The following is a 16,891-nucleotide window of genomic DNA, read 5'->3' as shown; positions in this document are numbered from 1 at the left end:
GCAGGTAACAGGTATACACTATGAATAGAATAAACACAGAAGATGAAGAATTTTATGAATTACTAGCATTACAAGTGCTGTCTGATGGCTACAAACTATTTAGCTGTTATTTGAAATTTCATGATGTATTTGTTACACCAATAAAAGAGAAAAAAAAGGCTTCACATTGCAGATTTTGTTTTTCTCTGTATCTCAGATCCTTCTCCTATTTTCTCTTTTTCAGCCTTTTCCACAAAGCAAACCTACATCAGTTACAGCAACCATGCAATCTAAGGGACAAAGGTTCTTATCTCAAATCAAGATTTCCACCCCGGCGGAGAAAAAAAATATACAAGCAGTGGAATTTCACAGCTGAAAAAAGAAAGTGTCATTTTGCAGGGGAGATCACACAAGCATTGCCCAAAGACATGACACGCTGAGGAGAAACCACAAAGAGGGGCGGAGATGGACAAAAGAGACGAAGGGAAGGATAACTGTACAATTTTAAGGCTCCATCCTCTGTCAATCAGCAAAAGGTTACACACATAAAAAGAAAAAAAAAAACATTTGCACAGCAGAGGCCTAGAGACTGAAGGATGGAGCTTTTCTTCAGTGTTTACATTTCAGCTATGCCGTGTTTCACAAGGATCTGTCATCTCATGCATTGCTGACTGGAAATGAATCCAAATCAAGAATATGTTTTTAGTGTTAAATATAAATACTTTAAATTCATCACAAGGGATTAATCAACACCAAAAAGGCATGAGGACATGATCCATGGATTTCTAAAACTGGCTTCTTTTTGTTTTTATTTATTATACATTCCAGATGGATGACTCAGCTCCTTGGTAACAGGGATCATTTCAACAATGCAGCAGATATGTACCAGACTACATGTGTTTTTCTGTCCTCTTTCAGGGTCCAACTGGGTGTAAGAAGGATCGCACTTACATAAGAGGATCTTTGCTGTTTTTGAGCATGCCAGTTTCAACATCCTGTATTGTGTTGTTTACCAAATAAAATAAGGATAAAAAAGAAGAAGAAACAATATCTTTGGAATGCTTTTAAACTTTGTTGCAGCGTTGTTGAAATTGTTTAGGCACAAGCCTATTGTACGTTCAAAAATCTGTTTTCAATTGGTGAAAAGGTCCAGTGAGTGATTGTTTATCTGTGCTTAAGTAAGATCATAATTTGTATTAACAGCTAGCCTGAAAGGCTACCACTGCCCTCCCCATACTTGTATGTACTTTGAAACGGTGGACCTCGGTCTGTTTTTTTGCCGCAGAGTTCTCACTGTTAGCCGTCATCCAGGATGACCCTTTCATCACTGCCATCAGCTGCCCTCCTCGTCACATGAGAAAAGTGTAAGGCTAAGCTTAGCTGTACAGATCCATTAGGAAGGGGAATTAAGATAAAGAGTGCCCTTGTGGGGACTGTACAGTTTGCCCTGAGGATGATATCCATAATGGGCCAGCTACAGAGAAAAGTCATTATTATACATGTCTTCAGGCACTCTCGTGATAAAAGGGAAGGATAAGGAAGTTGTAAAGCTTTTTGACAAATGAAAATCAAATTGCAAAAGATATGCTATATCTCTATCAATCCACCCCAAGCTCGCTGAATTAATTAATATTTGGCTTTGTGCAAATATGAAAACCCTCTGATGTCTCGGAAAACCATTGTGAAATCATTTGTTTTGTGAGTTCAGTGCTGCTTCTCATGCCCTTTTTATTACTTTCAACATCATTTGTGTTGCAGAATAAAATGTGAGTGCTGACCAAATTAAATGGCAAGTTAATGTATGTTATTAAATAGATTGATGATGTCTGCTTTATGTCCTGACATATCCTAAAATTGAGGAAAATGTACAAAAAAGATGCAGTGCCTGGCTATATGATTATGTATTTGTAAAACCTCAAGACAACTTAAGAAGTGTGTGAAGCATGTTTAGATTTTTTATACAAAATGTATTATTTCTATTAAAAATCTTTGAAAACCTCTGGGTTTAATTTCAGCATCTTGTTAATAGCAACTGATTTATTTCTCTACTGAATACAGCTTTACAACACAAAGAGAAATTAAGTCTGCATTTGCAAAAAAGAAAGTAAAAGAAAAATGACTTTAGTTCCTTGAACATTACTTTAGGCTCAGGTAATGGCACCATAATATTGTGAATTAGTGTAAGAAAACATAAAATAATTTTACATCAACACTTATCCTTGCCAAAATCCAAGGCCTTAGATAGCTGCAAGCTTTCTGCAGCCGTCATCACTTGCCCTGCATACAAAAGCTTGAAAATAACAGTTGTTGCATGTCCAAAGTACACAATGACAGAAATATACATGGGGTAGTGTACATTATCCTCCCACAATACAAAAGAGAGACAGAGAGAGTTGTCTCATGAAATTATAGGGTTTTGCATAATATACCGTCACGACTCACTGCGGTTTATGCATTTAAATGAAAGTGTTTTAATAAATCTGAAAACATTGTCCTTTTAAATGATAAAATTAAATATAGAAAACATATTGGATGGATTGATAAAAATACTAATCATTTGCTCAGGTAAAATGAACATTTAAGACTTATCTCTAAAGTTGAAATGATCTTTAAACCAAACTCCTGAGTCAAAACAAAAGGTTGAAACATTGATAATCAACTCATTTTAAAGGTACAGACCATCAGATTAAATCTATGCTTTTTAAACAAAAACAACCTGTGAGACACAGTTAAAACTACATATGTACTTTCTAAAGAATAAATTGCCATGTGATAGTACTCTCCAGAAAACACCCACTGTCTATGTGTAGTAGCTATAGTTAAAGAATATTTTAGATTTTATGATGAATAATTTCTTTCTAACAGAAATTTGTCAACTTGATGTTTGTTGCCTTATTGGCAGCACAAAGAAGGAATGCAGAAGCTGAGTGCGCGCAATTGATGTTAAATGGTGTAAAGATTGAATCTTTACAGACTTACAAAGAATAATCTTTTTATTTATACGCAAAGTTTGCCCTAGAATTATAAAAGAATAAAGAATGTGTGGAATTTCTGACAACTTGTGGCACTGGGATGCTTTTTCTTTACAACAGCATAATTGAATGTATTTAATAGAAATCTATTTCAAAATGCATATCAGCGACAGAAGAAATGTCAGAATAATCTTGTTGCTATATTTCAACTATTCTGTAAAAAAAAAAAGAAAATTAAACAGACAAAGGTATGAAAGTGAGCTGAGTTGTTAAGATTTCTGAACTAATCTGGAATTTCAGCATCAAAGGAGTTTTATTTCAAATCATGAACTGACAGCTAAGTATCTAGTAACAGCTGGTGTCTCTGTGCTTCGATGAGCCTGCTTGAGTCTAAAAAGCAGCACATTTTAAATTTCATGACCTATGTGTTTTTTTTTGTTTTTTTTTTGATACCGGTATATCATGTCAATTTAAGCAGTACCTGGAAAAAATGTAAATGTGCTTTTTGCAGATTAAAGGATAAAATCTCTTTAATGAAGGTGAAAGTTTTATCTGTATGGATAAATGGGATATTACAGCAAAAAAGTGAAAATCTTTGGGGGAAAGGATGAAATAGCAGTTGGGAATAGCAGTTGGGAATTATATTTTGAGTATTTTTTAGCAAAGTAAATGTGGCTTCCAGTGTAAATGCTAAGATTTTTTCTAAAATTGCAAAAAAAATTTGTATATGCTGTCCCGGCTGAATGAATACTCACTAAAGTACAAGTTAGTTGGAGTCATGAAAGCCAATTAATTCTATAGATTATTTAAGCGGTATCTGACTGCTCTGGAAATGGACTGGAGTACCAATACAAAGCCAGTCCTTGTGCAAATATGAGTGGCTGAGCAGATGAAATGTTTATCCACTAGGCACAGACCTTTTCTCATAAGCACCTGAACACAGAACAATACAAGTGCCCTCAGGTGACAGAATGAACGCAGGAGTGCATTTGTCTGGAATCGAGCATCAATTTACTGCAGGACTGAGAGAAGCACGGCAGTGGTGTTTTCTCTCTGGGCTCCACTGAGTGGGTTCTCTCAGTTGTGCTCTGATTCCATTGTATACAATGACAAACAGGGGCTGATTTGCTGTAAAAAGCAAAGATCTAGAGGCAGATCCAGCGACAGAGAGCTCACCAATATGATTTTGTCAGAATAAGCTGGGAATGTATGAGTTCAAAATTTGTGTGGGATGTTCAACTAAAAAAAGAACATCTTCAGGAATTTGAAAATCTGCATCCCTTTCATAAAAAACTCCAGATGATATCTTTTGTCTTAGTGGCGACTGATCCCAGAAGACATGCTACTGTAGCTTATACACAGTACATACACTATGTTGCTAGGAAACAGTGTCTCATGAATATCCTGCTGTTACTGCACATTTAAAAGGGTAACACTCTGAACACTCAATACCTGCATGAAAGCATAATGCTAACTTAATGGTAACTTATGGTCAGCGATGACCTCTTTCATGTGCCTTTCCAGTACTTTACAACCTCCTTTACCTGGACATCTAATACATAAACTGTGTATATATATATATATATATATATATATATATATATATATATATATATATATATATATATATATATATACACGCACACACATATGTGTGTGTGTGTGTGTGTGTGTACGTGTGCTATGCAAACCTTTTCTCTTATTAGGTAATCTATGGGCTTAGTAGAGCACACTACAATCACCACCTCACATAACCAAGGCCATCACTACCTCTGCTTTGTGGCAGATGTTTTGGTCGCTTTTGAATTTTGGTGTAGCTTTTACACTTGTGGTAGCATTAGATGGACACTATAGTCCAGGTAGTGCTCTAGTAGTGTGGTTAATCCAGGATGGCATATCAATGGGAGCTGTGGCAGAAAGGTTTTCTGTGTCTGTCAGCATAGTGTCCAGAGGCTGAAAAAGTAGGAGGCAAAAACCCAGCAGCAGGGCTGCTAACTCAGCATTTGTACAAGGAGTAACTGGAGGAGCACTGCCAAAGCCCTGCAACATGACCTCCAGCAGGCCACAAATGCGCATGTGTCTGGACAAACAGAAACCAAATCCATGAGGATGGCATTAGGGCCCGACCTCCACAAAGAGGGATTGTGCTCACAGCACAGCACAGCACTGTGTAGGAAGCTTGGCATTTGCCATGTAACATCAGGATTGGCAGATTCAACACTGGCACCCTGTGCTCTTCTCAGTTGTCAGCAGGTGGGTCAACATTTCTTTGGACGGCTGCAAAGCCCTCCATGTGCTCTTCAGAGGTAGCATGACTCTCATTAGGTACCAAGATGAGATCCTCAGCGCCTTGTGAGACCATATGCTGGTGCAGTTTGCCCTGGATTCGTCCTAATGAACGACAATGGTAGATCCATGTGGCTGGAGTTTGTCAGCAGTTGGCATTGAAGCTACTGGCCACCTATTCCCCAGAAATGAATACGTTTGAGCACATCTTGGACATCATGTCTTGTTTGTTCCACTAATGTCACGTTGCACCAAAGACTGTCAGCAAATTCATCTTTGTACAGAACAAAGTATTCAGAGGCAATATTTCATTCATTTAGATCTATGATGTTCTATTTGACTGTTAACTTTATTTCAGACAGTGGTCCACACTACCAGGATTTACAGCAGGGATATTGGAATGTCATTTGGGCTGGAGAAATGTTGTTGGATGGAAAAAATTGATCCACAAAGAGAGGATTGCACTCCCAGAAAGGGGGATAGGAGATGTAGAAGAGAGCTTTAGTGAGAAAATAATTTGAACACCCTGCTATTTTGCGACTTCTACCACTTAGAAACCCAGCCTATGGTGCCAAGATCATGACAGAATGTGCCAAATGCTCCAAGGTTAGCAATAAGGACCTTAAATTTACTTTTCTTCATTGTATTTTGGGTTCCAGTGGTAACTCTATTGAAAGTGATTCTCTTCAGGAAAGGCTGGGGCCCCAACAAAGAAGATATATGTAAAATCTCAGTTTCAAGATGTGACAGAAAGAACAGGCTAAAGGGCTAAAGAGTAGTAAATTATCAAGCTTCAAAACTACAGAATGTGAAGCTCTCTGACTGTAAGCTGAGATGTCTCTGCTACCAGAGGAGGACCTTCAAAGGGCATATTTGACCCACCGGAGAAAATGGTAGGGCTATTGTTTTACTGGTAAGATTGCTATTTGTGTCTCTGGGTCCCAATAACATCACATAGATCCCTGTTATGATTCTGCTCCATCTGCGACATTCTAAAATCCTTATATCATATTCCACCCAATGCTTATTGTTATCTCATGGCAATGAAGCACAAGAAGAAAAACAGAGCTGGAAGATTCTCCATATATATATATAATATTGTTATTCCTAAAAACTATGTACACTTCAGATATGGATTTTTCTGATTATTTAGATCAGTTTACTATTGTAGTGAGAATTCACAACACGTTATCTCAGTCAAGTTATGATATACAAAGAACCCCCCCCCCCCCTTTTGCATTTTTTTAACACACATGAATGGAAGTCATTATTGCCTCTTCCATGTAGATAACACAAAGGTGAATATCATAATTTTCTCCTTGGGGTTGGGTATTATCATGTAGTGAGAGGTTCTCTAATATTTTCCATTGGAGCTGAAGTTGAAGAATCTGTATATTTATGTTTTTAGAATTGTATGTAACAAATATAAGCAGTACATGAAGATGTACTCATAAAATCTTGCTCTTAAATCGAGGCTTTAAAGATTACAATTGTCTATAACACATCTCAAGCATAGAAAAATGTTTCTAATTGAGCCCAAGGGGACATGAGAAAGTGGACAAATAAAGTATGTGAAGATCCTGAGGTTTAAGAGAGAGAGACTTATTTTCCTCCGGGAGGGAAAGCAGAAGAAAAAAAAAGAAAGTATGAGGAGGTGGGCAAAGCCTCTGCGACAAAACTAGGCCATCCTAACAAGGACAGGGAACGGCTGTGACAGAAGATTCTAGTATTGTAAACGACAGCAAGCCCTAACATTCACCATCATTTATTTTATTTGCTATGCACCACTTCACCCTCTACTTTAGGCTCTGTTGACCTTCAAAACATTACTTTCTATGGTAGATATAATTAATTAATTTTAATGGTCTTTCAGAAACTGCCTGACTGTACACAGCTATATACTGGTAAATGTTTTCTGATATTTAATGTTTTCTTTTGTCATAATTTATGTATCTGTATATACAGTTTCATACAAATCTTATATAATTTATCTCATTTGTCAGGATATGTGCAAATGTTTGAGGTAAAGCTTCTGCTTCCAACAGAATAGGGGATGATGGATGATGGTACCGGTGTGGAGGAAGGGTTCTAGTCACGATGGGTAGTTCCCCCTTAACTTCTCTCACAAACATGAATTGAGCCAAATCTTTAACAGGTTATGGTGTGCAAGACTTCAGAAGTTTCTGCCAAACTGCTTAGGTGAAAGAGGTTCATGTGGGTTTAGGCTTTTACCAGGAGTTAGAGAGTGAAACTTGTTATCCTCGCAGATAAATATATTTTTTCAGAACTTCAATAGCCCCTCTGTTTTGCAATGTTTCTGTTTTGCTGTTCTGTTTTTACTGATCAAGTTAGCATAAGGGGCCTGCTGAGTGGAGAAGTGGGTAGAACTGCTGTCTTGCAGAAAGAAGGCTCCGGGTCTAATTCCCGGCCCAGGGTCTTTCTGCATGGAGTTTGCATGTTCTCCCTGAGCATTCATGGGTTCTCCCCTGCGTTTCAGCTTCCTTTCAAAGTCATAAACCATGACTGTTAACTGTTAACTGGCTTCTCTAAATTCTCCTTAGGCATAAGTTTGTTGGTGAATGGTTGTTTGTCCTGATAGTCTCTGTGTTGTCCTGCGATGGACTAGCGACCTATCCAGGGTGTACCCCACTCCTCGTTCATAGACAGCCGGAGATAGGCACAAGCACCCCTCACGACCCTGCAGGCAATGCATGGATGGATGGAAATTAGCATAACTTAGTTTGTTGACCTTTCCAGTCTGGTTCCTGAAATTTCACAAGCCTAAAAATTTCAGGAACTTGATGCAGAGGTGTCATATATGCTCGCATATTTATATATATATATATATATATATATATATATATATATATATATATATATATATATATATATATATACATATATATATATATATATATATATATATATATATATATATATATATATATAGGCCCCTTATGCTAACTTATATATATATATATATATATATATATATATATATATATATATATATATATATATATATATATATATATATATATATATATATATATATATATATATATATATGTATATATATATATAATTATATCAATTGAATAGATATGATATTAATATAAAGCTTTGTGTTTGTCATATTAATATTTTATCATATCATATATAATTGCCTGTCGCTTCCAGTTTGACTTCAGTTTAAATTGTTTTTAATCTGAATAATTAAGTGTAATCTAAAGGTCATTTAAAATTTGTTTTGGTCTTTCAAGGGGTTCTGACATATAAGTGGTTATTGTGTTTTTATGTTTTACTCATCTTACATGTCATTAAAATGAGATCGAAGGTGCCTCCTATTTAATTCGGACAGCGGGTGTCTAAACTATGAACTTACTGGGTTTTCCTAAGATGGCCACCCTATAGGCACGTCAGCCTATCTGTCGGCAGCGTCCAATTGGGCGTCTACATAATATCAATGGTTCTGCATTATGGCTGATCTAAGTACACACTTTCATTTTAATGATTTGGGTTCCTTGCAGTCTCAGTACCCAAACCCGCAAGGCAAACTAGGCATGTGCCTGGGGCCATATTGGCAGGGGTGAAGGCCCATACAGAGTTGCAAAACAATAAATAAATACAACTATAGCAATATATATAATGTCTGTGTTTATGTGTAGGGAGGTCAGGTGTCAGGACGAAGCAGGGTAGTTAGCTATTTGGCAGGAGCAGGGTTGGTACTGAAAATGCTTTTAGGTGAGGCAAATGTGTTGATTCTGTCAAGGCCTGTGTGTTTCTGCTGTGATGGAGGCCTGAGATACCAGCTTTTTGAGGTTTTTACAGCAGTAGTGGCTTTTTTTTAAACTGTGGGCTGACACGAAAGGTGTTACGAGAGAGGGGGAGAGACATGCGGCAAAGGACACCGGCTGAGATTCAAACCTTCGTCAGCCAAGTCAAGGACAAAGGCCTCCATACATGGGTCATGCTCGCTAACCACTGTGCCACCAAATCACCCCTTATTGTTGGTCTTCCTGTTCCTGTATTTAATCACAGGTTTGAATATTTTCTTCAGAGAAAGGAACGAGAATTTTTGCTGACCCAATTCAGTTTTCAGCAGTTTTCTGAGCAGGTCAGTAAACAAATCTGAATGTGTTCTTGGTTCAAATAAAATGGTCAAGTTATGTAATGATCGCTAATCTAAATCTGAGTACAGCGTTCAGAGAATCATTCACATCAGTGGAGAAAACTTCCAAACAGACCAGACCAGGAGTTGACGTGCTGTTAAATACCCGAAAAATTGAAAAGTGGTGATGCTTGTTCATGAAAATAAAAATCTTGATTTAACCACTAAACACAGTTTCTCTTAATGCAAATTACACCTGATTGTAAACTTAATATCTCATAATGGAACTAACTCCAACAGAATTTAAAAAATATTCTCAAAATAACCTAAAAAAAGGAAAATTGTTTCTAAAATACTACAGCAGCAACTAAAAACATACATTATAGACATGCTTAGCAATTCGAAAAATAAGATGACCTATTAAGTGTTATGTTACAACACAAAAGAAAGAGAAGCGCTTTAGCTTAATTGTCCACTTGTCACTTGCCATTAATTTTACAGTTAGTAATAGAAAAATAATATGTGATGCATCTACAGTATTGACTTTGAAAATGTTTCTGTGGACTAAATGTGTATCAAGGTTTTATGCATTTACGTCAACTTTTTGCAAATTCCTGAAGTCAGCATAATATATTCTATTCCAGGACATGTTTAAGTCATATGTAAATTAAAATGCCACTTATCAGGGAGAGCAGCTATGTAGTTGTGTAAGCAGAAATGTCTTAGCACACTCTAATTTCTTGCAAGAATAATGAAGCAGTCTGGCTGTTAAAACGGTACAAAAGTCATGTGAGCAGAAGTGACATCATCTGTGTATAACTAATGAAGTGACAAAGTGGACAATGAGTGCAGAGGGAGGATCCACATTTATCCTTTATCCCACAAGGGGACTAAACAAGAACTTTGTGAGGACTTTGCTAAAAGTAGGTCACATCTAGTTAGAGGTAAGCTCCCTGAAGCTGTTGGAAATCATGATTTATTGCGAGTCATTCAAAGCCCCTCTCTGCAGTGTCACAGTGGATGACACCGGAGGTAAATCTGATATTTAGGCTAAAGAAAGAATTCTGTTTTATAAGCAGCAGGGAGTGTCTGGTCACAGAGAGGATAGAAGTTCATACTGTAAGAAAAACAAAGAAGACGCAAAAGGAAATAGCCAATTTTTAAAATATACAACAGTTCCTCATTCCGGCCAGATAGTTTAGGCCTTTTTATATAACCACTCATAGTCAAACAAATGAGGTTCTCCCTGAGCAACTCTTGCTTTGATTATGTTTAAAAGACTTCCCACCAACTAGAATTAATGACCAGGATGTTCTCTCTTTTGTCATTGAAGCAGGCTCGCACCAGACTAATATGAGCAACAAGGGAGTGTTCATCTCCATGAGATTTTTTTTCTTCCTTTTTGCACCTAAACTATATTACCACAGGATTTATTTGGCTCCACAAAATAATATCAAGATTAATATTAAAACAGCAGACTCATAAACTAATAGAGGAATCTGCGAACAAAAAATATTTAGCACAATCAATGAGCAGAACAAAAAATATATATACTTTCTGTTTTTGTGTCTAGTAAGCCAACATAGGAGAAATATGAGAGCTCTTTTTAATTTTTATCAGAACTCTGGCTGCAGCATTTTGGATCAGCTGAAAGTGTTTAAAAACATTTTGTTCACATTCCATGAATAAAGAATTACAAAGTCTGGCCGTGAAGTAACTCATAAATGGACTTGTTTCTCAGCATAACCGCTGGACAATTTTTTTTACTTTTTGCAATATTCCAGAGATAAAAAGAAGGACATTCTAGAACCCTCTCATATTTGGGATTTAAATGTCTGGTCCTGATCAAAAATAACAGCAAAGTTTTTAAAATGTTTCTATCTTAGATAAATTTAATCCTATCCAGATAAAATAACTGTCATGACCCTGGCACCTAAATTGGTTTTCCCCCTTTTTCTCTCTTCTGCTTTCCTCTGCCCTGCTCTCATTATCTCTCATCAGATCCACCTGCTCCTGCTGCTATGTATGCCTCTCTTTCCCAGCCTCTGGTGCCAGATTATTTGAGCTTCTATGGATACTGCTCTAGCATTCCCAGTGGTTAGTGCTGTCTGTTTCCTGACCAGTTTCTGTCTATGTACTTCTGAGTTTTGGCCGCCCCTGTTCTGCTCTGATTGCCTGTCCTGTGTTTCCAGGCTGTTACCTGGATTCCACCTGATGTCGACCTTGGACCTGTCTTCTGACCATGGCTTGGAATAACCCTCCTGGATCCATTAGTTACTCTCAGTGTTCTGGCCGCAGCAAGACACTTCTCCTCTTCTCTCCTGGTACCAGCTAACAAACAACGTTGTTCCGCTCCTCTGGATTTCACCCCTTCTTCTGTGCTAGGACTGAACTTTGCCAGGTTGGTTCGCTTTCATCCTGATTGTTGTTCCTCGTTTGAGTTTTGAAGTCACTGACCTGAGGATCTACTTCTGCAGAGAATCCAGTGAGCCTGCCGCAGCAGATGAGCAGCTGCACAACGCTGTGCCTAAATAAACACTTTGAATTTTCCCACTGTCTGTCTCAACTGAATTCTGGCTCCTACGCTCCTAGCTCATTACAGTAACTGACTAATCTACTTATCTTTCAGAGCCTCTGGTCAAAGACAGTAACTTCTCACAGACATTATTAACTTCTGAAGCCAATGATCTCAAATTATCCATTTCAATTAGCAGAACTTGTAAAGCAAATGAACAAAAAGTGGGTGCACTGTAAATAGATAGTAGTGTGACCTTATAATTAAATATAAAAAAAATTATTTATAATATCAAGGGCCAAATCACGAATTTTATAAAAGAAAAGTTTTGTTTTTTTGTGTTTAGAAAAACATCTGCCAAAGACAAGAAGGGTTGTTGTGGCTAACACAGCAGTGCTGATTTTATTACATTAAAAGTGCATTGCCTTCCAAATAGTTTGCATTTGCTGTTAGTAGGACTGAGAACTGTTTTAGGTGAATGCACACATGAGGAAAAAAAAAATAGCATATTGGGAAAAAATTGTCCTGATTGTGTAATCTGTGCAGCCAGTTAACCTTTTTATTCTGCAACAACCTGCTAATGATAATTTGATATATTTTAAAGCTACAGTGTGTAATAATTACAGGGATATACAGTCAGAAATGTAATATATTATACATAACTATGTTATTTATCATTATCTACGAGCTCAGCCTCTTAACCTTAGTATTTGCGTTGCCTTAGAATTCGTTATTTATAATTACATAGGAGCGGGTCTCGCAGCCATGGAGGCAGACATCTTTGCGCTACAGCAGCGCAGAGCCAACAAACTAGCGATTGCGAGATCGCCCATTACAATAACATGCTGCGTGATGATGCTGTTACTCTCCAGTATACTTATTCAGCAACGTCCCTGACGTTTGACAGGTAATGATTCAGTAATTTTCTGTAAAATAATTTTCTGGATATATATACCTCAGTTACTTCTCTCCGGCTCCTTTGGAGATCTTCAAGCTTTTCCTCCTCTGCTCTAGTCACCCCGCTGGCACCCCTCCCTCGCCTGGCCCTAGCTGCATGCCCACCCCGGCCTCTCTGCCCTCACCCTCTCCCTCTTCCTCGCCTTGTAACCCCTGTGCCACAAACAAGACTTGGACTCTGTAAACGGGGAATATATATTCTTCCAGCGAACACAATCCCGCTGTTAAACTAATATCACCATGCAAAGCAGCTCACCAAAACCTCACAACGATGTAGAAAAAATAACGGGTATATTTATTATCTTAAGTCTACATGAAATCTATACCCTACACAGACTAATGAAATACTATCTGTAAAATGATCTGTGTAAACAAACCTCATCACTTGAGAAGGTAGGTGATGCCGACGTCGTGGAAGACATTTTGTCCCGTAACGCTCGCCGTACTGTTGGGGGGGAGAAGCGGTGGGGGGGAGATGTTCATGTTGCTGTGGTCTGCAGTCTGGACGTTAGATGTCGCTGAAAATTACACACTGTAGCTTTAATATAAAAGTACATGTGGGCCTGAGAAGCTCACTGGTGAAAAGAAAGAAACCTAAAGCAAATTTATATTTAGAATTCATTATAATTACTTTTAAAGAGTCAAAGACAATGTAGCATCTTTATTAAACTAAACTAAGACACAAATTTCATAAGAGAAAATCTAACATTTCTTCAGGTATTATAATCAAACACAGATATACTGAAACAAAAATATAATTCACAGTTTTTTCTTTGTTCTTTTCAAAGATCACTTGTTTTGCTTATTATCATATCCAAGGTTTATTTTTGGCTTCTGTCAAGTTAATACTTATAATAGTGGGTATTGCTTAATATAATATTATACAATACGCAATTTATATAAATGAAAAAAGTTTTGAATTAAAGTCCCAGTAATATAGGGGAACTGGGAGTGTTTCATCAAATCTTGAACAACCCAATAGCTCACAGATTTAAATATACATCGCATACATATATGCACCTCCTTTTTCTAAAAATACATCTTTGTAACCTTTAAACCTAAGTTTATGTAATCACAGCTAAACGAAAACACTAAAATATAAGAAAACTTCCAAGATAGAGCACATGCACATAAGACAAAAGGGTTGGTGTATGAAGTATAATGGTTTGTGATAACATCTATATGGAACAAATCAAAAGGCAATACAAACTGCTTATTAGGCTAGAAGCTGAGGTGCTAAGGCAAAATCAGAAATCTGCTGGGAAGAAAATTGGCACATTTATGGAAACCACACAGCATCTTTTGTCAACAATTTAAGCACACCAGTCCTCACTGATGGTCAATTAGGCGTGAGGAATGACAGGGGGCAGTCTGCTTTCTGTGGTAAGCGCAGCCAGAAACCACAGTCGTAAAATTGACATATTTCAGCCTCCTAATTACCCACAACCATCTGCATTACAGGAATCTTCAACATTGAAATCTAGCAAACAAACTGTGCTACAGCAACCCAAGGAATATGTTTCTGTTTTGTTGTAGGATTTCAGTTGAAATAACTACTTTGGAAAGTTAAGAGAATATCTTCGTTCATAGCAGTTTATTAGTAGTATATACAGGCTCATATATATCATGAGATGAGTTTATATTTAAGCATAGTAGTTTTGCAGGGGTTTAATATATAAAATGGCCTTCAAAGCCTTCTCTGCCTGCCTATAATCTGTCAGAAACACTAACCCTTATTCACAATTTATTACATTTTCTCTACTGTATGCAACTGTAATAATTTATTCCCAAATATCTGTTTGCTTAATTCAGTAGTGTGTCTCTTGGCTGCACTGCTTCCATTACCCATTATCTGGTTGCCATACGTTTTGGTTAAATCAGATTTAAAACTCTGTGCATTACTATGTCAATCAAATCTGCCCGGTGCCTTTGGAATGAGTAGCGCTGGCTGACGTTACCATACAATTTTACTAAGGGATGTTTTCTCAAACTATTAGAGAACTCTTGCCATTTTCATGCTTTATACTCTATTATAACTTATAATTAGGTGCATACTGATTCTGAACGACTACTGATTTTGTACCTAAATGTGGCAGAGCTGTGGTTATAAAGTAGAGTTTTGCTGTTGTCTTAACAGGGCTTCTTGTTTAATTGTTGTGTGTATTCACCCTAACACAAATCTTCCTCTTGGTTATATCTAGACTTGTTACATTTCCTTAAATAGAAGAGGTGGTTTATTTTATTAAAATGTGACATTGGTGATATTGACCCCTTGATGGCCATCAAAACCTTTTTTTTTTTATATACACAGCCATGATAGCTGGTGCATACCTTGAGTGCCAGTTATTACATATTGAGGGTAGACTTAAGACGCTTTGTGAAATTTCTGTTTCTGTTACAACTGGTTCCTAACGATGTAGGTTTTCATTTCTATTTATTTTTGAATTTTTTAAATAGTAAAAGGCAAATTATATATACATATACACACACACACACACACACACACATATATATATATATATATATATATATATATATATATATATATATATATATATATATATATATATATATATATATATATATACAGTGGATTTTATACTTAACTCAGTTAACCTACTGTTCAGACAGATGATCACTGCTTTTCGCTCCGTTTTTTACGTAACTGTGCAGTATGACAAAGTCTTCGCATTGCAAGATTTAACATCCATAAAGTTGTCTTGCCAGAATGCTGTCCTGCCCTACTAAAAGGTGATGAACCCATGTGATATATTGTACTACACAAGAATTCAGATCTGTAATTTAACCTTCAAAAAATTACAAAAATGCACATTATCAGCATGGTAAAATAGATGTCTTTAAAGCAAATATTAATAATAAAACTGAAATCACAGTAATATCAATCTAATGACTACAATACTTTCCTGTAGTGATCTATGCTTTCATATTATTCTCCTTAGGGTTAGGATAAGATTAATTAAGGTTTAGACCTGGACTTTGATTTTCACACCAATAACCTGTGACCAAATTTAGCTATCCACACCCCTTCACATTTGCCAATATTTCCTTTCCCTGTTGCTGCAACATACACGTTGTACCTATGATACATATATAAAAAAAAGATGATAGTAAAGAGGTACAGCAAAAAAAACAACACCAAAATTAGATTCCATTACTGACTGTAACTCTGAAGTAATATGCTGAAGCTGTCATGATTTCAAGGATGAGTTCACTCATAAGCCAGTGTTGTCGTCACATCTGTGCCCAGCCATTCCCTCATCTTACTTTTGTAGGGCTACAGTTCAGAAACCAACTTAGGTTCTTGGATTTCTAGACCTATTTGGTAACCATTGACCCTGTAATATCCACCTGTTTGGGTAAATACAATAAAATGACCATCTAGCTTTATACTTTTTGTAATGAGTTAGCAAGGTGTATTAGAAGCGAGGATAAGGCTCTCCAGTTCACAACAGCATTCTGTTCTCATACAATGGCTCTTTAAGTTGACAGAGTCATAGGCGTAGATTGCATTGACCTTGTTGTTGCTATTCAGTGGACTTCTCAGAACTTGCCTTATTCATTGCATCTATTTGGTTGTTGCTGCTTTTGTTGTGGCCTCCTAATGTTTCATTTCCCTGTGGTTTTCCAAGGTACTGTACATGTAGCTCTCTTCTACGCCTACTATTGTCCCTTCGGGAAGTACAGTCCCCTCTGTGTGGATTACCTTACCTCTCCTTTTTTACCAGCCAAATTTCTCCATCCTGAATTACATTCTGATGTCCATATAGACTTAGACAAGTTTCTTATTTCTTATTTTAATAGAAGTGGTTTATTTTATAAAAATGTGATATTGGTGATATTAACTTTTAGCACAGCTTTTCAGATGGTAAATGAACATTTCCATTCTATAAAGTGTAGCAGTAATCAAATATAAACGGTGTGGGAGTAAAAACATGGTGGAAAAATATATCCATATGGAAGTTCAGAGCATTAAAAATGTATGGTGCAAATATGCAGAATTTTGGTTTGGTGTTATCAGTGTGATGCAGAGTCTGTGACATGATTTGGAGC

At 36.8% G+C, this 16,891-nt stretch overlaps 1 protein-coding gene across 2 annotated transcripts in view; it reads left to right on the top strand.

Annotated features, from left to right (window-relative positions):
- Nucleotides 1–3,211, top strand: part of LOC119779004 (metabotropic glutamate receptor 4-like) — a 283,302-nt gene extending 280,091 nt beyond the window's left edge. For both annotated transcript variants that reach the window (XR_005280165.1, XM_038278501.1), the window contains one exon: nucleotides 224–3,211. Coding sequence is in view for 1 of the 2 variants with exons in the window: in XM_038278501.1 (XP_038134429.1) it covers nucleotides 224–273 (50 nt within the window). In the remaining variant the exon portion in view is untranslated. The remainder of the gene's footprint in view (nucleotides 1–223) is intronic.
- Nucleotides 3,212–16,891: the final 13,680 nt, after the last annotated feature.

The sequence above is a fragment of the Cyprinodon tularosa genome, unplaced genomic scaffold (genome assembly GCF_016077235.1).
Source record: "Cyprinodon tularosa strain WSP-4 unplaced genomic scaffold, ASM1607723v1 ctg141, whole genome shotgun sequence".
NCBI lineage: Eukaryota > Metazoa > Chordata > Actinopteri > Cyprinodontiformes > Cyprinodontidae > Cyprinodon > Cyprinodon tularosa.
This window is presented reverse-complemented; position numbering and strand designations above follow the sequence as displayed.